This window comes from Octopus sinensis, linkage group LG14, assembly GCF_006345805.1.
Source record: "Octopus sinensis linkage group LG14, ASM634580v1, whole genome shotgun sequence".
NCBI lineage: Eukaryota > Metazoa > Mollusca > Cephalopoda > Octopoda > Octopodidae > Octopus > Octopus sinensis.
The window spans coordinates 4,696,554-4,719,921 of record NC_043010.1 but is presented as its reverse complement, the minus strand read 5'-3'; the positions used below and the strand labels follow the sequence as shown (position 1 = coordinate 4,719,921).

The window sequence follows — 23,368 nt, the reverse complement described above, 5'->3', positions numbered from 1 at the left end:
TATGTATGTATGTATGTGTGTGTGTGTATGTATGTATGTATGTATGTATGTATGTATGCATGCATGTATGTATGTATGCCATTATTCAGTTTTATTTCAAGATTTCTCGTCAATAGAGAAAGAGTTGGTTTCTAACCTAAATACAAGGCTCTTTCATAAGAAATTAGACATCACCAGGGTATTTTTGTATGTATGTATATATGTATGTATGTATATGTGTGTGTATGTATGCATATGTGCAGTTTTGTACGTTTTGTTTTATGTATATGTTTGCATATCTCATGCATACAGTTGCATATCTAGACATGCTCATACATACTTAAATGATAAACTTCTGGAAAGTTTTACAGATTTTTACAGTTCCGGTGATGGATTGGATCTGTGGTCTTTAAATTAGCTTTCTCCTTTCTGATTTTGAGAAGCCAAATTTCTCAAGATCGATATTTAGGCAGTGTGTTACATATTTTAGGACCCCAATAATTACAGGTATAAATCTGAATTTGTAATCTGGATAGAGTAACTGCAGATTTGTACTAATTACGCATACATTAACAAGTATGGGTCAAATACTCAATGCATAAGTAAACTCACACAGGAGTATACTATGGCATGCAGCCCACGGTCCACTGTAGGCTCAAGATCCAACACAGTGGTTAGAGCATCAGGCTCACAATCATGAGGTAGTGAGTTTGATTCCAGGACCAGGCAGTGTGCTGTGTTCTTGAGCAAGACACTTTATTTCACCTTGCTCCAGTTCACTCAGCTGTAGAAAAGAGTTGTAATATTACTGGAGCCAAGTTGTATCAGCCTTTGCCTTTCCCTTGGATAGCATCAGTGGAATGGAGAGTGGAGGCTGGCATGCATGGGTGACTGGTGGTCTCCCATAAACAACCTTGCCTGGACTTGTGCCTGGGAGGATATCTTTCTAGGTGCAATCCCATGGTCATTTATGACCAAAGTGGAGTCATCCCTTAATACACACACTCACACACACACACACACACACACAATGGGCTTCCAGAAAGCCACTTTCCCAAAGTTCCACACTTGAAAAATATGAATGGTGAGAGAACCAAATGTTTAAGGCCAAACTTTTAAGGCCAAATGTTTAAGGCCAAATGTTTAAGGCCAAACGTTTAAGGCCAAATGTTTAAGGCCAAATGTTTAAGGCCAAGCGTTTAAGGCCAAATGTTTAAGGCCAAATGTTTAAGGCCAAACGTTTAAGGCCAAATATTTAAGGCCAAACGTTTAAGGCCAAATGTTTAAGGCCAAATATTTAAGGCCAAATGTTTAAGGCCAAACGTTTAAGGCCAAATGGTTAAGGCCAAATGTTTAAGGCCAAATGTTTAAGGCCAAGCGTTTAAGGCCAAACGTTTAAGGCCAAGCATTTAAGGCCAAACATTTAAGGCCAAATGTTTAAGGCCAAATGCTTGCAAATAGAGAGAACACAACTAAAGGCATGCACCCAAGTACCACATGACATATCTGGACTCACCCTCCAAACTGAGAGAAAAGACACATATCTAACATTTTAAAATGTTTCTTACATTAGTTTTGCAGCAGATGCTAGGAATAATATATATAAACCATTAATACCAGGTAAACTACACAAAATATAAATCAATAGGTGCAGGCATGACTGTGTGGTAAGAAGCTTGCTTCCCAACTACATGATTCTGGGTTCAGTCCCAGCATGGCTGCTGTCAAATGGCTGAAAGAACAAAAAGAACAAAACAATAAATATTAAGTATACTATAAGAGTAAAACTGTTACTTAAATTCTTTTAGAAATATTTCTTCACTTCCTTCTACACGGTAATCCTTTCTTATTTCCTATTTTACATTGCACCAAATAGTTCAAGTTAAACCTAAATTGATATTTTTCATTCCATTATTCTACGTATTAAACTTGTATTATTATTATTATCATTATTATTATTATTATCATTATTATTATTATTATTATCATTATTATTATTATCATTATTATTATTATTATTATTATTATTATTATTATCATTATCATCATCATCAATCATTATTATTATTATTATTATTATTATTATTATTATTATTATTATTATTATTATTATTATTACTTTTATAAAATTTTATTTCTCATCAGAAAGATATTGAAAAATCAGGTTACACCCACTTTAAGAAATTTAACACCACTTCATAGCATACTTAAAATTTTTTGAAAAAAAATTATTAGTGCTATTATTATTATTATTATTATTATTATTATTATTATTATTATTATTATCACTTCCTCGTCATGACTATTGAGGCAGCAGAGTAGATGAGGTTACACCTACTTTTAAATATATTTCATTAATGCTCTTCAATCAACTGCTGAATCCATTGTAATGAGATGCTCACACCAAGAACTGCTTTTTGTTCCTGCTGATATCATTGCCGTGCTGCTGAGTTTAAATTATAGATTCCACAATACATTTTTATAACTAACATAACAACAGTTTTGGTTTTCCATTACTCTGAAAAAGATTTTGATAATTCCATATATTGTGTGAAATATTTAATTCAATCGATGTAAAAGTAAATTTTTATTTTAGCTGGTTTTTTTTTCTTTAAAAATTTTATGGAAGCAAAATTATAATGCTTTTCTTTTCTCGTCTTTTTCAGATTTAACATAAATGCCTGCAAAAAATAATTTTTTAAAAAATTTCTGACTAAAGTGATATTAAAAGATAATATGAAGATTAATCTTTCCATGCTGTTGTTGTTTATAAAGCTAGCAGTGTCTGTTGATCTTACTTACCATGTGAAAGAGGGTCAAAGGCCTGGAACTTTTATTGGTGATATCACTGCTGATACTAGTTTGTTAGACAGTATCTTAATGTCTAATCGCAAACCAATCACATTTAGTCAACTGTATGAAAGATTAAATGGTAATTCACAGTTATTTAATGTTACCAAGGGAGGAAAATTATACACCACACATACATTTGATGCTGAGTCACTTTGCAAATATAACAGTGAATGTTCAAGAATAATTGAAATTGCTGTTCAACAAGAGGAAACTTTCCTGAAGATAATTGAACTGAAAATTATTATAGTTGATGATAATGACAACCCTCCTGAATTTCCAGTGAAACTTATCCATCTCCAGTTCTATGAAAGTGATAAAAAAGGAACAACAAAATCTATCCCAAATGCCATGGACAAAGATGTTAGTATTGCAAATTCTCAAATTACATACCACTTAAGCAAGGATGAAGATGAACCATTTGGTCTATCGATTTTAAACAGTGTTCTTGGTACCTCGAAATTAAAATTAAGTTTAACTCAAGAACTCGATCGAGAAGTGAAAAGCCATTATTCACTCCAGATTGTTGCCAGTAATGGGGGGTTCCCAAGAAAAGTTGGCATTTTGAAAGTTGAAGTGTCTGTTATAGATGAAAATGACCATGCACCTGTCTTCACACATAATACAAATAACATTACTATAAGCAGTGCACACCAGAGAAATGAGCCAGTAATCACAATGTTTGCAGATGATTTAGATGCTGGTGAAAATGGGAATGTTTCATATAATTTCAATCTCAAAACCTCATCACTGACACAATCTTATTTTAATATAAATAAAAATACAGGAGAAATATTTTTAAACAGTAATTTTCCATTTGGTAAAAGACAAACCTATAACCTTTTCATTGATGCCACAGATCATGGTAGTCCTCCATTGAGTTCTACAGCAATTGTTCTTATTAATGTTTTAAACCAACAGAACAATGCTCCAAGGATTGATGTGAAATTCGTTTCTAAATCGGATGGAAATGTGGTTTCCATATCAGAAGGAGTGAAAGTTGGTAGTTTCATTGCTTATGTGAAGGTCATTGATAATGACAGTGGCCACAATGGAGAAGTTGATTGTATTCTAAATCATGACAAGTTTATGCTACAAAGTCTGGGGAAAAATAAATATAAAGTCGTTATCAAAAGTCTTGTTAACAGGGAATTAGAAAGTCACATGGACTTAAGTATTGTCTGTGAAGATAAGGGATTTCCATCCTTAAAGACAGAGAGAAAATTTTCTATTGATGTGATGGATGTCAATGATGTACAACCATACTTTACAAAAAGCACATTTAAATTCTTAACTTATGAAAATGAAGAACCTAATTTTCCTGTTGGGTTTATCAATGCTACAGATCCTGATTTAGGTCTTGGAGGACAACTATCATATTCTTTGTTTGATGAACATGGATATGTTCTTCCATTTAAGATTTCCAATTTTGGATTTATTACAACAGCTCAATCTTTGGATCATGAAAAACAAGACATGTACGAATTTAAGGCTATCGTAAAAGATAATGGTGAACCACGGTTAAGTAATACAGCTAATGTTATTGTTGAAGTTATGGATAAAAATGACAATGCACCATACTTTACATTTCCAAGTATCAAATTATTTAATATAGACGTCCACTACCATCCACAGAGTAAGAGTGACATCACAACATTAAGAGCCTCCGACAGAGACAGCCATGTAAATTCCTTCCTCAGATATGAAATACTTGGAGGCAATGACAAACAGTTATTTACAGTTAACCCTTACACAGGAGTTTTGTCTTTCTCTCGTACAGTTTACCAAAATGATGCTGGATCATATAATCTAAAATTAGCTGTCAAAGACAATGGTACACCAGTTTTATCAACAACAACCACACTGTCTTTGACACTAACTGTTAGCAATACAACTGCCAGAATGTACACAGCTGAAGACACGGAATCAGACAACAGAATACATATTAACCTGATGATTATTATAGTAGTGGCTGCAGTAATAGTGTCTGTTGCTATTGTGGTCTCGGTGATTGTATGTATTGTTCACAAAAGAAATCAGAGGCATACACATTTTAATTTAAATAAAAAATGCATAAAACAAGGAAGACGTTCAAGATATTTTTGTGAGCAAGACTCTCCAAAATATGACATTCCAATTACAGTGGTAACGGATTCTGTGAACAGTGCCCATTCACGATCAGCATCACTGAGAAGAGACACTCATACGGGAGATAACTCATCTACAAACTGGAACACTTCAACTACCGAAATTCCACATCCCAGCTATTTACAAGAAATACACCAGGTAAAGTATCTTTAACAATAATAATAATAATAATAATAATAATAATAATAATGATAATAACTCAGATACCAGGAAACCCCAAAATGGCAGAAATTCAAAAGATAGTGCTCATGGGAACTGCTCATATCCTCTGCAAAATACTTTCTATGTAATCTCAAGTTTTAAAACAAACATAATTTTTGTATGGTTTTTTTTTTTTGACATTCACTAGTACAACCCTAAATACAAAACCAAATATATGGCACTCTAGGCATAACAACATCCCGAACTTCCAACCTGTTGTCTCTTGAGGTCTCTGGGTGAGACTTGGAGCCAACTTGTACAAATATAAAGCAAAAGTCAAACATAGAATAATAATAATAATGGTGATGATATACTATATGTGGATGCGTATATATAAATATACATATATATAAATAACACCTATACATTATTCATAAGAGTAAACATATGTGTGGGTGTGTATTAGATATAATCATATTAGTCATATTGATATTAATACTATATATATAGTCATATGATCATATTATTGTGGTCAATTGTTAGAGCTATATATATATATACATATATTCTTTTATTTGTTTCAGTCATTTGACTGCCACCATGCTAGAGCACCACCTTTTAGTCAAGCAAATCGATCCCAGGCCTAGTACTTATTCTATCGGTCTCTTTTGCCGAACCACTACATTTCTTGGACGTAGACATGCCAACATCTATTGTTGAGCGAAGGTGGGGGGACAAACACAGACACACAAACATATACACATATACATATATACATACATACTTACATATATATATATATATATATATATATATATATATATATATATAGTCCTGGGGTCGATTTGTTTGACTAAAGGCAGTGCTCTAGCATGGCCACAGTCAAATGACTGGAGCAAATAAAAAAATTAAAGAATAAAAGAAAATTCATACATACATACATACATGCATACATGAGTACATACATGCACAAACACTCACATGCACGCGTGCATACACACACACACATACACACACACACATACACACATATATATGGACATATGGTAGAGTGAACAAGGTTATTAGAGAATCTTGATATAAAAGAGGAGAAATTGTACAAGTATATGTGAATATTGATCATCAGCCATCATGCAATAAAGACCTTGGTTTTAAAAATTTCTGTAGTATAGGTGCAGTATGACTGTGTGGTGAGAAGCTTGCTTCCTAACTCCATGGTTCCAGCATCAGTCTCATTGCATGGCACCTTGGAGAAGCTCTGTGTTTGTATTTGTGGGTGTGTTTGTATGTTTATTTATTTAATACATATATACATATGAGGCGTAGGAGTGGCTGTGTGGTAAGTAGCTTGTTTACCGACCACATGGTTCAGGGTTCACCCCCACTGCGTGGCACCTTGGGCAAGTGTCTTCTACTATAACCTCGGGCCGACCAAAGCCTTGTGAGTGGATTTGGTAGATGGAAATTAAAAGAAGCCCATCATATATATATATATGTGTGTGTGTATGTGCTTGTGTGTCTATGTTTGTCCTCCCAAAATCGCTTGACAACCGATGCTAGTGTGTTTACGTCCCTGTAACTTAGCGGTTCGGCAAAAAGAGACCGATAGAATAAGTACTAGGCTTACAAAGAATAAGTCCTAGGGTCGATTTGCTCGACTAAAGGTGGTGCTCCAGCATGGCCACAGTCAAATGACTCAAACAAGTAAAAGAGTAAAAGAATGCCAGTATTCAGGTCCTGATTTGCAGCATTGTATGGCCTTGGGTAAATGTGCCAGGTCCTATAGTATTCATTTATTGGGATAGTAAGCTACAGAATTCATGTATCAGAACAGATGAGAACTGGACCTCTAAATCTTTGAAGTCCCTGGACAACTGTCCAGTGTGGCTGTACCTTATGATGACCATGTCTGTGCCATGCTTGTGAAAGGTAAGAGAATCCAGTTTGCTGGACATTGTTGTAGAGCTGAAAACGAGGCATCTACTCGCAATAACAGAGAGCGCACACTCTCCTACCCTGATGTAATCTCCAGGGATACAGGCATCCAGCAACAGGACCTCCGTAATGCCATGATGGAACGTGAAGTCTGGCGTAACATGGTAAATTCCATTGTCTCGACCACGGTCGCGATACCAGAGGGCGCACACTCTCCTACCCTGATGTAATCTCCAGGGATACAGGCATCCAGCAACGGGACCTCCGTAATGCCATGATGGACCGTGAAGTCTGGCGTAGCATAGTAAAGTCCATTGTCTCGACCACGGTCGAACAATGATGATGATGATGTGTGTGTATTTATAATTTGAAGGACATTTAATGGGTAGTTTGAATGACTCGCTAGCCTCTGCGCTTCCAACTTTGATTCTTCGGCATTCAACAAATGTAACCGTGAAGAATCAACTGATGTGACTTGACTACTGCAAAAATTAAACGATGCTTGAGATAAATAATGGTGAAATTTAGTTCCAACTCTAAAGTACAGAATACTAAATGTCTTAATAATAAATATATTCAGTCAGAACTGATTCTAAATAACATTGAGATGTATAAAAGAATAAAACAATTCCAAAAATTGTGCTGTTTCTATTGTTAGATGAACATGTACAGAAAACTATGCACAAATTATTAATTACATATATGTATGCATGTATATATGTTTATATGCATGAATGGTGGTGTGTATGTATGAATGTATGATTGTACGTTTGTATGTGTTTATGTATGTGTGAGCGTATTTGCACATATACAGACTCTGTAATATACTAATATATGTCAATACAGTATTTGTATAAACACAGATACATTCAAAGAAACATACACAGTCATATATGCATACATATATATATATATATGTGTGTGTGTGTGTGTGTGTGGTATGTATGTATGTATGTATGTATGCATGCATGCATGTATGTATGTATGTATGTATGTATGTATGCATGCATGTATGTATGTATGTATGTATGTATGTATGTATGTATGTATATATATATATATATATATATGTATATATATATATGTATATATGTATATATATGTATATATATATATATATGTATATATACCTACATAAATATATATATAATTATATAATGCATATATATGCATATATAAATATCCATATACATGTGTGTGTATACACACACATATACACACACACATGAACAATCAAATGATACATGTTTATATGTCTCTATGTATGTGTCTGTATATTCTTACACAGTTATCTGCATAAGTAGATGCATATACATACATATGAATAGCTGTGTGTGTATCTCTGTGCAAATGTATGTATATGTATGTACGCGCATGAACATGTATGTATATGTACCTGTATATATACATATATTAATATATTATAGCTCAACAACAAATCTTTACATCGACAGCCTTTCGTGCAATGTTACAGTGTTTTTAACCGGTATTATGTTACGCTGATGAAATGACATGCCAATATGTAAATACTGCAACATTATATACACATACACTCGCACAGCAGAAAGGGCAGAGTTGTTGAGCTATAGTATTTTGTATGATGATATATAGAAGAAAATATATTCCAGCCTCCGCGCCATGCCTGCCCTGCTTCAACTGTCACAAGAGAGAGCTACAATGCATCAATAACTGTCAACTGTTTCATTTGACATTTAATCCAGTCTTTCATTTAGATGTATTGTTGAATTCAGGCTGATTCTTCTGCAAATATTTTCAGTTTTAGGAAACTGAATTCTTTCAAGGAAATTAGAATTTCTAAAAAAAAGAAAACAAAGCAAAAAGAAAGAAAGAACTTTCTAAGAAACAAGCTCTGTAGTTAGCCATTCAGAGACGGTTTTTTTTGTTTGATTTATGCTTAGTTTTTCTTTTTTTTTCTTTCTTTATTACTTTTTTTTTTTTTTTGTGTGTTTTGTTGCTAATCTGTCAAAGCTACAGACACAGGGAAATATTCTCTTTCCACTTTCTCCTTCCTTCTTTTACACCCACCCACTCATTCACTCACTCTTTCTTTCTTTCTTTCTTTCTTCCTTCTCTGTCTTTTATACACTTATACTACATGTAGACAAATATATATGTGTGTACGCACACACACATATGTACACATATGTACATATATATGCATGTGTATGTATACATATATTTACACACATATATAACTACATTTATACATATATGTGTATATATATATGTATATGCATACATGCTTGTAATTGTGTGTGTACATGTGTTCCTGTGTATGTAAGCATACATATCTACATATATTTAAACATACATACATATATATATATACACACACACACACAATCACACGTATATTTTGACTTTTTTATATAATTTTATTCAAAATATTCTTTGCTTTCCATTGTCAGTAATCTCTGTAACATATTTGGATGTACAGGAAAGAATTTCACCACCTGATCCCAGTTTTTTTTACTGACATTTCAAATTATTAATTCAGTAACAATGCATAAATAAATAAAATATATATATAAAACACTCATGCACACGCACATATGTATATATATGTATATACATTTACATATGTATGTAGTTATGTATATATAAATATATGTATGTATATATATATATATATATGAGTATATATATAATATATATATATATATATATATATATATATATGTATGTATGTATGTATTTGTATGTATGTATTATGTATGTATGTGTGTATATATGTGCATAAGGCACTCCGTCGGTTTCGATGATGAGGATTCCAGGCGATTCAATCAACGGAACAGCCTGCTTGTGAAATTAACGTGCAAGTGGCTGAGTACTCCACAGACACATGTACCCTTAACATAGTTCTTAGGGAGATTCAGCATGACACAGAGTGTGACAAGGCTGGCCCCTTTGAAATACAAGTACCACAGAAACAGGAAGAAGGAGTGACAAAGTTATGGTGAAAGAGTACAGCAGGGTTCACCACCACCCTCTGGTGGAGCCTCGTGGGGCTTTAGGTGTTTTCGCTCAATAAACACTCACAATGCCAGGTCTGGGAATCAAAACCGCGATCCTATGACTGCCCATCTGCTGCCCTAACCACTGGGCCATTGAGCCTCCACTACATACATACATACATACATACATACATACATACATACATACATATATCTATATACATATATATATAGACATACATATATATATTATTTATAGCATTGTGTATATGTGTAAATTATATATAATATTCAAACACATAATTATGTGTGGGTGCATATATATGTATACATAATACACAAATATGTGTGTGTGTATGTGTATTTATATAACTGTGTGCGTACCCTTGTCTTGACATCATGTGATGATTGTAAAAACAAGCATCACCATTCTGGAAGTGATGTTTGTTTCTGTTCTTGTGTTCAATGGAAAACAAATCTAACCATGGAAAAATATTACCTTGCTTGGAAACAGATTAGTTCTGGTGATGGAAAGGGCATCAAGCCATAGAAACAGCTGTCTCAACAAATTCCATCTGACCCATGCAAGCATGGTAAGGGAGAGGTAAAAATTATATCAAATTCAAGTTTTGGCACAAGGTTGGTATTTCTGGGGAAGAAGGTAAGTCGATTACATTGACTCCAGTGTGCAACTGGTACTTATTTTATCTTAAGGCGGCGAGCTGGCAGAAACGTTAGCACGCCGGGCGAAATGCTTAGCGGTATTTCGTCTGCCGTTATGTTCTGAGTTCAAATTCCGCCAAGGTCGACTTTGCCTTTCATCCTTTCGGGGTCGACAAATTAAGTACCAGTTATGCACTGGGGTCGATGTAATCGACTTAATACCTATGTCTGTCCTTGATTGTCCCCTCTGTGTTTAGCCCCTTGTGGGTAGTAAAGAAATCGGTACTTATTTTATCATGTCTAAAAGGATGAAAGCAAAGTCAGTCTCTGTGGAATTTAAACTCAAAATGTAAAGACAGATGAAAGGCTGCTGAGCAGTAATGATTCTGCCATCTTGCCACCTTAAGTATGCTCATATATTATATATTACTGTATTTTATTGAACAATACATTATCAAGCCTTATGCATAGGCATAGCAGCGTAGTTTCAAAACCACATGCTTCAGCCTTGAGCCTTTGTCTTCTGCAGTAGCTCCAAGCCAACTAATGCCCTTGTGAGTGAATTTGATCTGAAAAGTAAGGTAACCTAACATGTGTGCATGCACACACACACAGGTGTATGTATGTGTAGATGTGTGTGTGTGTGTGTGTGTGTGTGTGTCCATCCTTCCATCATCTCTGTCCACTATTCTTGGGAGGGTCATGGGAATAGAGTCTTCAGACATCTCCTCCATGGGGTCCAATCAGAAGCAACATCATTAGATTTTTCTGCCTGGATTCCCAGGCACACTACATTAAGGCTATGGATATTATTCAACAATCTTGTTCTTGTTAAATGCCTAGTTCTAGGTGCTTGGGTAAATAATGCTAAGTCAAAACCTTTTAATGTGAATACTTTATCCCAACAAAAAGCAATGCAGCTAATCAAAGTATGCACCTAAATTATCAACACAGTTTTGCCATATTATTGGTAGCTTATTTATGCCAGCAGCGAAGAATTCTGGAGAGGCAGAGGTGTTGAAATCATGAAAGGCTGTTTTTGCATCTTCTTCAGATTTGAAGATTTTTCTTTGCAAAATGTTGTCTAATGCCTGGAAAATGTGATAGTCAGTTGGTGCAAGGTCTGGTGAATATGGTGGATGGCAGAGTACTTCCAAGTTCAGTTCCTGTAACTTGAGTAGTGTTCTTTGAGCAACATGTGATCGAGCATTGTCTTGCAAGAGAATTGGCTTGTCTCTATTGACCAATATTTGTTGTTTAATTGCAAGTTCACTCATAATTTCCTCCAATTGGTTGATGTATACATCTGCTGTAATTGACTTACCAGGTCTCTTGAAGCTGTAGTGGATGACAACAGCACTGGACCACCAAACAGATACCATTAACATTTTTTTGGTAATTATTCTTTTTTGGATTGTGTTTTGGCACTTTTTGTCTCTATCCAACCACTGTGCAGAATGCTTGCTATTGTTGAAGAGAATCCATTTTTCATCCCACATAACAATACAATCCAAAAATGGTTCACTTTCATGCCATGTCAGTAAAGAACAGTAAGTTTCAAGAAAACGTGTTATTTGATGCTCATTCAGTTCATGTGGTACCCACATGTCCAGCTTCTTTAAAACCTTGCAATTTGTTTCAGAAGCTCCACTAGAGTTGGAATTGAAACATCAAACCTTGCTGCTAGCTCACGTGTAGTACGAGATTAATCCACTTCCACTACAGGTTCCAGCTCATCGTTATACACCTTTGTCTCAGGTCTACCACAGGGATGATTTTCAAGAGTAAAGTCACTGGACTGGAACTTCTCAAACCATTGATGCACAGTGTGCTCATTCTCCATGTCTTCACCAAACAACCTCATTGACATTTTGAGGTGTCTGGGATGCATTGGTTCCACGACAGAACTCATATTCATAAACAACACACATTTTTGATTTATCCACGAGTTCACTAAAATTGATTTACAAGAGAAAACTCTCAATATAATCAGACACCATGAATCGCATTTCGAAAAGTAACGAAGTAACTCTTAAAACTTGTTAAAACAGAGAATTATCAGGATAAAACATTAGAGTTAGTGACTATCAAATTTGGTGCATAAGATCATCGAACATTTCATTCTTAATGACTTGATATACATACATACACACACACACACACACACACATATATATATATATATATATGGCTGTGTGGTAAGTAGCTTGCTCACCAACCACATGGTTCCGGGTTCAGTCCCACTGTGTGGCACCTTGGGCAAGTGTCTTCTACTATAGCCTCGGGCCGACCAATGCCTTGTGAGTGGATTTGGTAGTCGGAAACTGAAAGAAGCCCGTCGTATATATGTATATATATCTATATATATATATATGTGTGTGTGCATATGTTTGTGTGTCTGTGTTTGTCCCCCCAACATTGCTTGACAACCGATGCTGGTGTGTTTACATCCCTGTTACTTAGCGGTTCGGCAAAAGAGACCGATAGAATAAGTACTGGGCTTACAAAGAATAAGTCCCGGGGTCGAGTTGCTCGATTAAAGGTGGTGCTCCAGCATGGCTGCAGTCAAATGACTGAAACAAGTAAAAGAGTAAAAAGAGTATATATATTACAGCAGTATAGACGCCAAGCACTGTTTAAGCATAAGCAAACTTTAGGCTAGTTAAAATATGTTTGTGACATATTCCAACATCTAAAGGCAAATTCATTGAGGTTACCATGGAAAAACTTCTCTCTTGTAGTAAAAGGTTCACAAGCACCATACCTGTCCAGTGCTGCACCCTGTCAGATTCTTCTCTTATATATGTATGTATGTGTGCATATATATATCATCATCATCGTTTAACGTCCGCTTTCCATGCTAGCATGGGTTGGACGATTTTGACTGAGGGCTGGCGAACCAGATGGCTGCACCAGGCTCCAATCTTGATTTGGCAGAGTTCCTACAGCTGGATGCTCTTCCTAACGCCAACCACTCCGAGAGTGTAGTGGGTGCATTTTACGTGCCACCGGCATGGGAGCCAGTCAGGCAGTACTGGCAATGACCTTGCTCGAATCTTTTTACACATGCCACCGGCACAGGTGCCAGTAAGGCTACGCTAGTAACAATTACACTTGAGTGGTGCCTTTTATGTGCCACTGGCACGGAAGCCGGTTAGCAGCTCTGCCAAGATCACACTCATATGGTGCTCTTTGCACCCCGCTAGCACGGATGCCAGTCATCGAATTTGATTTTGATTTTATATATATATATACATATATATATATGACAGGCTTCCACACAATTTCTGTCTACCAAATTCACTCACAAATCATTGGTCAGCTTGGAGCTATAGTAGATGGCACTTAGTCAAGGTGCCATGCCGTGAAACTGAACCCAGAACCAAATAGTTGCAAAGTAGGCTTCTTAATCACACATCCATACCTACATCTATTAAGCTTTTGATTTTTTTTCTAATTTTTAATGCTATACAGATACATTATTTTGGTTTGAGTCTCAGAAATCCAGAATCTGCAAATAATAATAATAATAATAATAATAATAATAATAATAATAATAATAATAATAATAATAACAATAACAACAATCATAATAATAGTAATAATAACAATGACAACAATAATTAAATAATAAGAGCACTCAGAGAACACAAACCTCTGCCAAGGCAACACTAACATCCTCTCAACAATTAGCCAGAGAGGATTTTTAGACTGAGACTATCTGAAACAAACTCAACAGCTCTCACAAGCAAGAATACTAAAAATGAACCCAACAACTCTCAAAAATTAAGTAAAAAAACACAGGAACATAATCCAGAATCCTTGTCTGGTACCAGGTCGATCCTATAATCTAATCAGTTCTTGCCGATCACAAGGTTAAACATCCCTGAAAGTTTTATCCAAATCCATCCAGCTGTTGTTGTGATATTTTGTCCGCAGACAAACAAACAAACAGCACAACTGAAGACAATACCTCCGCCTCTGCTAAGGCGGAGGTAATAATAATAATAATAATTATTATAATAATAATAATAGTAATAATAATAATTATTATAATAATAATAATAATAATAATAATTATAATAATAATAATAATAATAATAATTATTATTATAATAATAATAATATTATTATTATTATAATAATAATAATATAATAATAATAATAATAATAATAATAATAATAATATAATAATAATAATAATAAAGTCTTAGCACCAGTGGAGTATAAATTAAGACATGACAGAGTTGGCCAATATCTACACTGGTTAATAAGTCGGCATTACAATATCAAAACTGCCGACAAGTGGTATAATCACCACTCTGAAGCTGTAACTGAAGGAGAAAATGTAACCATTCTGTGGGACTCTCCAGTACATACAGACCGAACATCAAGCCAATAAACCGGATATTGTTGTGAAAGACCAAAACAATAAAGTTTGCTTATTGATCGACATGAGCATCCCCTGTGATCATTAATATCTTGGCAAAAGAGTTTGACAAGCTCAGAAAATATAAAGACCTACTCATTGAAATTGAGAAAATGTGGCATCTCAAGGCGGTTACAATATCAGTGATCGTAGGAGCACTAGGAATGATCAAGAAGGGAACCGAAAATTATATGAGAATGATCCCTGGCTTACCATCCCTGCAAGAAGTGCAAAAGATTGTCTTAACTGGTACATCACACGTATTGAGAAGAGCATTGTCGATGTGAGAATTACTACTACCCATGTATTTTAATTTAACTTTAAAAAAAAAAAAAATGAACGAACTATTGAGTTTAGTTTAATGGCCTACCAATGTATACTATGAGTTTCTTTGCCCTAGGAGTCGGGAAGACACTCGGCAAGAAATGGAAGCAAATTTGAAAGAAGAAAAAATAAAGTAATAATAATAATAATAATAATAATAATAATAATAATAATAATAATAGTAATAATAATAATAATAATAATAATATTACTACCCTTATGCAGTACCAGACAGTGGCTCTCATGGGTTCTAATCTTAACTGATTGGAAGTGTTTCCATGTACATTGTTTTGTCTTGGTATAAAAGATGGGCTACAGCAGATATTCTGCTCAATATCACAGATTTGCTTGTCAGTTCTTTGACCTTAACCAGTTGAGCATGTCCCTTAGTGGCTGACGATGTGTGCATCTCTGATCATGAGCAGAAGTAGTGGGGCAGCATCATAGCTATGTGTTGAGAGGAATTCTTTGGGGTTTGGATAATTCACTTCTTAAACAACCTTTATTCAGGGACCTTTTGTGCAGGAAGGGCAACTCGACCAAAAGAACATTCTAACTGGGGTCCCACCTGCAAGGTCATGCACTGTTTATCTTGATATGAGATTATCATGTTGCACTCATATGTTTGTGATGCATGTGCCTGATGTACCCTTATCAGACGGGTAGTCATGATGAGTATACTGGGTTTTATATATTTTACCCCAATGTCACTTTAATGGCATGCACTGCTCTCTCTCACTCAATAATAATAATAATAATAATAATAATCCTTTCTACTATAGGCACAAGGCCTGAAGTTTTGTAGAACGGGGTTAGTCGATTACATCGACCTCAGTGCTTTGTTGGTACTTATTTTATCAACCCCAAAAGGATGAAAGGCAAAACTGACCTTGGCAGAATTTGAACTCAGAACATCAAGTCAGACAAATGCTGCTAAGCATTTCACCCGGCATTCTAATGATTCTGCCAGCTCAATAACAACAACAACAACAACAACAACAACAACTAAATAAAAATACAAAAGTAATTTTTTGTTTTGTTTCTATTTAATCAGCATAAAAAATGCCTTAAAAAAAGAAATATTAATAAAGAATCTTAAACTCATGCTATATACATATATTTACATATTAATTACATAGATAAAAAAAAAAAAGCAAACAAATCATTATTGTAATAATAGCTATATTAGTTTCCAAAATAATACAAGTTATGTATATTCAATAATGAAAGTATTTGGTATTGTACTATTTCACTCTAGAAAATATAAAAAAATGATGTTGTTTCAAGTGATAGAAAATGAAAATGTAATTATATATTCAAACAAAATAAATTTATACACTTCAAATGCAAACAAAATATATTTATATAGCAAAAAAATTCTTGTATTTGTTAATATAATAATAATATGCATATATTAAAAGAATAAAAAAAAAACACAGAATCTAGTATAGACCCAAATTAGTTTCTGATGATTAAAAAAGGAAAATGAAAATTGGATAAAAATAAATAAGTGTTTTTTACAAATTCTACATCAGTGATATTCAAACCATAACATCCAAGATTCTTTCCATACACGCTAAAATACACACACATGCACACACACACACACACACACACACACACACACACACACACACACACACACCACACACACACATGCATACACACACTTTTGTATGATATATAAAGATAGATATTGAGCTGAATATATATGTATGCATGCATGTATGTACACACATGCATGTATATACACACACATGCATGTGTGTGTGTGTGTGTGTGTACGAGCATATGTACATATGCACTAAATCTACTCATAAAGTATTGGACAGCCTGGGGCTAGAGTAGAACATATGCCTATGGTGCCACACAGTGGGACTGAACTTGAAATCATATGATTGGGAAGCAAATTTCTTAACCACTCGTTAATGCCTATGCCTGGGCTGATATTTTTTATCGACCCTTGAAGGATTTGAGTTCAGAGCTCAAAGAGACCCAAGTCATGGCAATGTGAACAAACCATCATCAGTAGTGGTGCAGAATAAAGACAAGCATGCATACACACATGGATAAGGCCAAGGAAGGTAGAAATCCTGTGATCTGGTGGTGATAGGGGATAATTATCTACCCACTAATAGTATAAACACAAGCGCTTATATGCACCACTAGTCCATATAAGAAGTCCTCTTATAATAACTATAGCAGTATTCTGTGTTCTAACACAAACATCCACTCTTAAGAGGAAATGGTATGAATACTGCCTCTGTCACTATTAATTATATATATATGATTGATTGATTGATTCTAGTTTCAGCTTATGAACTGTGGCCATGCTGGGGCACCACCATTTATATATATATATATATATATATTATTTCTTTATTGCCCACAAGGGACTAAACATAGAGGGGACAAACAAGGACAGACAAACGGATTAAGTCGATTACATCGACCCCAGTGCATAACTGGTACTTAATTTATCGACCCCGAAAGGATGAAAGGCAAAGTCGACCTCAGTGGAATTTGAACTCAGAACGTAACGGCAGACGAAATACGGCTACGCATTTCGGTCGGTGTGCTAACGTTTCTGCCAGCTCACCCCCCTTGGCGAGCTATATATATATATGTATATATATATATATATATATATATATATATATATATATATATATATATATATATATACATATATACACACACACATACATATTTATGCATATATATATATGTGTGTGTGTGTGTGTGTATTAACACATTTGAAGAAAAGTTTTATTTTAATTTTTAATGCACATGGTAAATATCCCTATTATATATGGAAATATAGATACGAAATTGTTATCATACAACAAATGTTTTCATATAATGGTTTTACTATAAAAATATCAAGGTTGTGTTTTCAGAAGATCATTTTTACACAAAAATAAAATAAAATAAAATAAAATAAAATAAAATAGAAAGTGAGAGAATTACATTTTACTAAAAAGTTTTCATACGGATATAAGTTTGTGCATAAAAGAAGTTTTAGTGAATAAAATTTAACACAAGTCGTATCAAAAGAAGTTCTGCCGGCAAAAGAAAATCACATTTTACTGACAGTTTTCACTGTCTTCAGCTAATCAAAATTTAAAGTGTGTTCTTCAAAGTATATTTAGTCTATGTCCTAACCATGGTAGCAGTTGCAGTGTGGAGGCGCAATGGCCCAGTGGTTAGGGCAGCGGACTTGCGGTCGGAGGATCGCGGTTTCGATTCCCAGACCGAGCATTTTGAGTGTTTATTGAGCGAAAACACCTAAAGCTCCACGAGGCTCCGGCAGGGGATGGTGGTGAACCCTGCTGTACTCTTTCACCACAACTTTCTCTCACTCTTACTTCCTGTTTCTCTTGTACCTGTATTTCAAAGGGCCAGCCTTGTCACAATCTGTGTCACGCTGAATCTCCTCGAGAACTACGTTAAGGGTACACGTATCTGTGGAGTGCTCAGCCACTTGCACGTTAATATCACAAGCAAGCTGTTCCGTTGATCGTATCAGCTGGAACCCTCATCATCGCAACCGACGGAGTGCTCCTATTAGCAGTTGCAGTGATGACGAGAATAATGATGATAATGACAAACCTCTAAGTAAATATTCTTGATGACACCCTTTTGTCTTGATGACACCCTTTTTGTCTTAGGTGTCTTCATGACACCTAATTGAGGGTCCTGGTATATATTACCAGTACACAATGTGAACTGCCCAGTCAACGCAGAAGCTGAGCTAACTTCATCAATAAATCAATCCATTTCTGTAAAACCAATCATTGAAATTCAATCAGTTTTTTTTTTCTTTTTTGTCCCCATGTCAGATTAACTATTTAATGATTTTTTATGTTACTTTGGTATTTATTAAAATGTAAAAGGTGGAATCTTTAGGTTGTTGAAAAAAATACTTTATTACAATTAGTATTCAGTTGTGGCCTTAACACTCTATAGTTAAATCCTATTTTGGTCACCTTTGCTTTCCATTCTTCCAGGGTTGATAAAATGAAGTGTCAATCAAGTATTTGGAGTGCAGAGGATATAATTGATATCCTTCAAAATATTTTGATAGTGTGTTTGTCTATACTAGAAATAGATAAACATTAACTAACTTAAGTGACCAAGACTTTTGGCATTATACCATGCTAGACCAGTGACCAAGACCTTTTGCATTATTCCATGCTTGAAAAGACATGTCAAGCCAAGTAAGACCATAGTTGTGGCCGGTGCTGATGTTGTGTAAATGGTACCCATGCCTGTGGCATGTAAAAAGTACCCTCTACACTTTTGGAGTGATTGGTATTAGGAAGGGCATCCAGCTACAGAAACCATGCCAAATTAGAACAGAACCTGGTGCAGACCCCCAGCTTACCAGTTCTCAGTCAAACCATCTAACCCATGATAGCATGGAAAACGGACATTAATTAGTGATGATGACGATGATGATGATGATAACACCAGGTATACTTAGAAAACTACATGAACATCAAAATTCTTCCAGTCTCATTCATATTGATTTTAGTAGCAAAGTACTAATTTTGGGGAGAGATAGAAGAAGAAGGAATAGTGATAATGATATAAAAATAATCTATACCATAGTTAATGGTAAATAAGATACACTTTTTTCCCAAAAACATGTATCAGAAAATCACCCCAAGTCCTATAAGTGAAGATAAGGTTATATTACATGTGTACTGAGTCTTAGATTCAAAACCATGTAGGTTTAGTAACTAGGAGCAGGCTATCTCAGATCAGGAGACTGCTCTGAATACTAGCCAAATATCTTGCAGTAATATCCTTTTCTACTCTATCTTCACAGCCATCTTCACATTGTGAGTTCGAATTCCGCTGAGGCCAACTTTGTCTTTTATCCTTTTGGAATCGATGAAATAAGTACCATTTGAACCCTCAGATCGTAGTGATCAACACACTCGCCACCCCCACCCTAAAATTGCTGGCCATGTGCTAAAATTTGAAACAGATATAGAACAAAGTTTTAAATGCTGCCTTGGTTGATTTCGTCTTTCACCCTTTCAGAATCCATAAAATAAATACCAGATGAGCACTGGGGTTGATCAAATCACCTTACCCACTCACACAAGATTGCTGACCTAGAGCCTAAAATTTGAAGCCAATATTATAGGATGAAGTTTGAGGGAGATTTGACTGCCTGTTCTATTGTTTGAGTGAGCTCTCCAAAACTCTTATAGGATAATACTGCATCCTATCTGTTTTTTTAAAGTTATGATAGTTTTAAAGTTGTGATGCTTCATTATCATCATTTAGCATCTGCTTTCCATGCTAGCATGGGTTGGACGGTTCGACCTGGGTCTGGGAAGCCAGGGCTGCACCAGGCTCCAGTCTGATCTGGTAGTGTTTCTACAGTAGGATGCCCTTCCTAACGCCAACCACTCCGAGAGTGTAGTGGGTGCTTTTTACGTACCACTGGCACAGGTATCACAACTACAATTTCCATTTGATATTTATTTTGATGTTGATGTGCTTGACTCAATAGGTCTCCTCAAGCACAGCAGGTCATGTGTCACTGGCACAGAAGCCAGTTAAGGCGACGCTGGCATCAGTCACGTTCGGATGGTACTTTTTACGTTCCACCGGCACAGGTATCGTAACTACAATTTCCATTTGATATTTATTTTGATATTGATGTACATGACTCATAAACAACAATGTCTATATAAACAAAGTGATCGAATATAATAATATAGGAAATGGGTATATATGCGTATTTCAGGAATTCTGCTCCTTCTTCAGTGCCACATCCAACCCATTAACAATCCACAAACACATTGCTTAAATTGCCACTAAACTTAGCAATGTAACACGATTAGATACCAATTTTCCATATTAAACACATTCTTGGCAACTGGTACATACCTATTAATTACTGGTTGGGACACATGTTTCATTATGTAACCATAACATACTATTAAGTATATGAAAGGCTTATAGGTCAATACTACAACTTACATGTGCTAGCAGTGCAATTAAATAACTTTTTTTAAAGTTATGAAGTTTTTAAAGTAATGATGTTTTTAAAGTTATGACATTGCATATATGACTACATCTATGTAAACAATGTGATCAAAGATAGGAAAATAGGAAATAGGTGTATATACATATTTCGGGAGTTCTTGCTCTTTCATCAGCACCACATCTAACTTATTAACCTGCCTCAAACACATTGCTTAAATAGCCACTAAATATAGCAGTGTAACACAATTTGATACAGCACTTTTATATATCAATCACATTGCTGACAACTGGTACATATTGATTACAAATTTTTGGCACAAGGCCAGCAATTTTGGGGTTGGGATTAAGTTGATTACATTGATCCCAGTACTCAACTGATACTTATTTTATTAACCCCAAAAGGCTATTAACAATTTTGCCAGCTCACTGCCTAAACTGGTACATACAAATTAATTGTTGATAGGAGTACTGTATTTCGTTATGCAACAATATACTACCAAGTATATTAAGGGCATATAAGTCCTATCTGTGTTAGCAGTGCAATTAAATCATTTTTTTTTTAAAGTAATTCCTACAAGATTTCCTATTGAAATTAGAGCCAATAAGGGGGACCGATTTGTTAAGTAAAACCCTTCAAGGTGGTGCTACAGCATGGTCACAGTTCAGTGACTGAAACTGGAAACAGGTAAAAGAAACATCAGTGTGGCAAAGAAGCTTCTTCTGGAACCACCTGGTTTTGGGTTCAGTCCTTCTATGAAGTGTTTTCTACTATAGTAGGAGTGGCTGTGTGGTTAGTAGCTTGCTTGCCAACCACATCATTCCGGGTACATTCCCACTGCGTGGCACATTGGGCAAGTATCTTCTACTATAGCCTTGGACCACCCAAAGCCTTGTGAGTGGATTTGGTAGACGGAAACTGAAGGAAGCTCATCGTATATATGTATATATATATATATATGTATGTGTGTGTATATGTTTGTGTGTCTTTGTTTGTCCCCCCAATATCGCTTGACAACCGATGCTGGTGTGTTTACGTCCCCGTAACCTAGCGGTTCGGCAAAAGGGACCGATGGAATAAGTACTAGGTTTACAAAGAATAAAGTTGCTCGACTAAAGGCGGTGCTCCAGCATGGCCGCAGTCAAATGACTGAAACAAGTAAAAGAGTATAGCACACAGGGTTGACCAATGCCTTGTGAGAGAATTTGTTAGACTGAGACTATGTGTAAGCAATTGTGTGTGTGTGTGTGTGTGTGTTTCTGTGTATTTTGTCTCCCAACACCACCTGACAACAGGTGTTAGTTTGTTTATGTCTCTGCAACTTAGCGGTTCAGTAAAAGAATGTTGATAGAATAAGTACAGGACTTTGGTACAAATAAGTACTGGAGTCGATTCAAAGCAGTGCTCCAACATGACCAGAGTCCAATGATTGAAACAAAGGATAAAAGATATGGAAGGTGGCGAGCTGGCAGAACCGTTAGCACGCCAGGCCAAATGTGTAGCCGTATTTCGTCTGCCGTTACGTTCTGAGTTCAAATTCCGCCGAGGTCGACTTTGCCTTTCATCCTTTCGGTGTCGATAAATTAAGTACCAGTTACACACTGGGGTCGATGTAATCGACTCAATCCGTTTGTCTGTCCTTGTTTGTCCCCTCTGTGTTTAGCCCCTTGTGGGTAATAAAGAAACAGAGTGGCTGTATGGTAAGTAGCTTGTTTACCAACCACATGGTTCCGGGTTCAGTCCCACTGCATGGCACCTTGGGTCCTCGGGCCGACCAAAGCCTTGCGAGTGGATTTGGTAGACGGAAACTGAAAGAAGCCTGTCGTATATATGTATATATATATATGTATGTGTGTGTATATGTTTGTGTATCTGTGTTTGTCCCTCTAGCATTGCTTGACAACCGATGCTGGTGTG

General features: G+C 35.5%; 1 protein-coding gene across 6 annotated transcripts in view; it reads left to right on the top strand.

Moving 5' to 3' along the window:
• Nucleotides 1-23,368, top strand: part of LOC115219542 (protocadherin alpha-6-like) — a 178,559-nt gene that overhangs the window by 36,965 nt on the left and 118,226 nt on the right. For all 6 annotated transcript variants that reach the window (XR_005001991.1, XM_036509255.1, XM_036509254.1 and 3 more), the window contains exon 2: nucleotides 2,646-5,115. Coding sequence is in view for 5 of the 6 variants with exons in the window: in XM_036509255.1 (XP_036365148.1) it covers nucleotides 2,716-5,115 (2,400 nt within the window). In the remaining variant the exon portion in view is untranslated. The remainder of the gene's footprint in view (nucleotides 1-2,645; nucleotides 5,116-23,368) is intronic.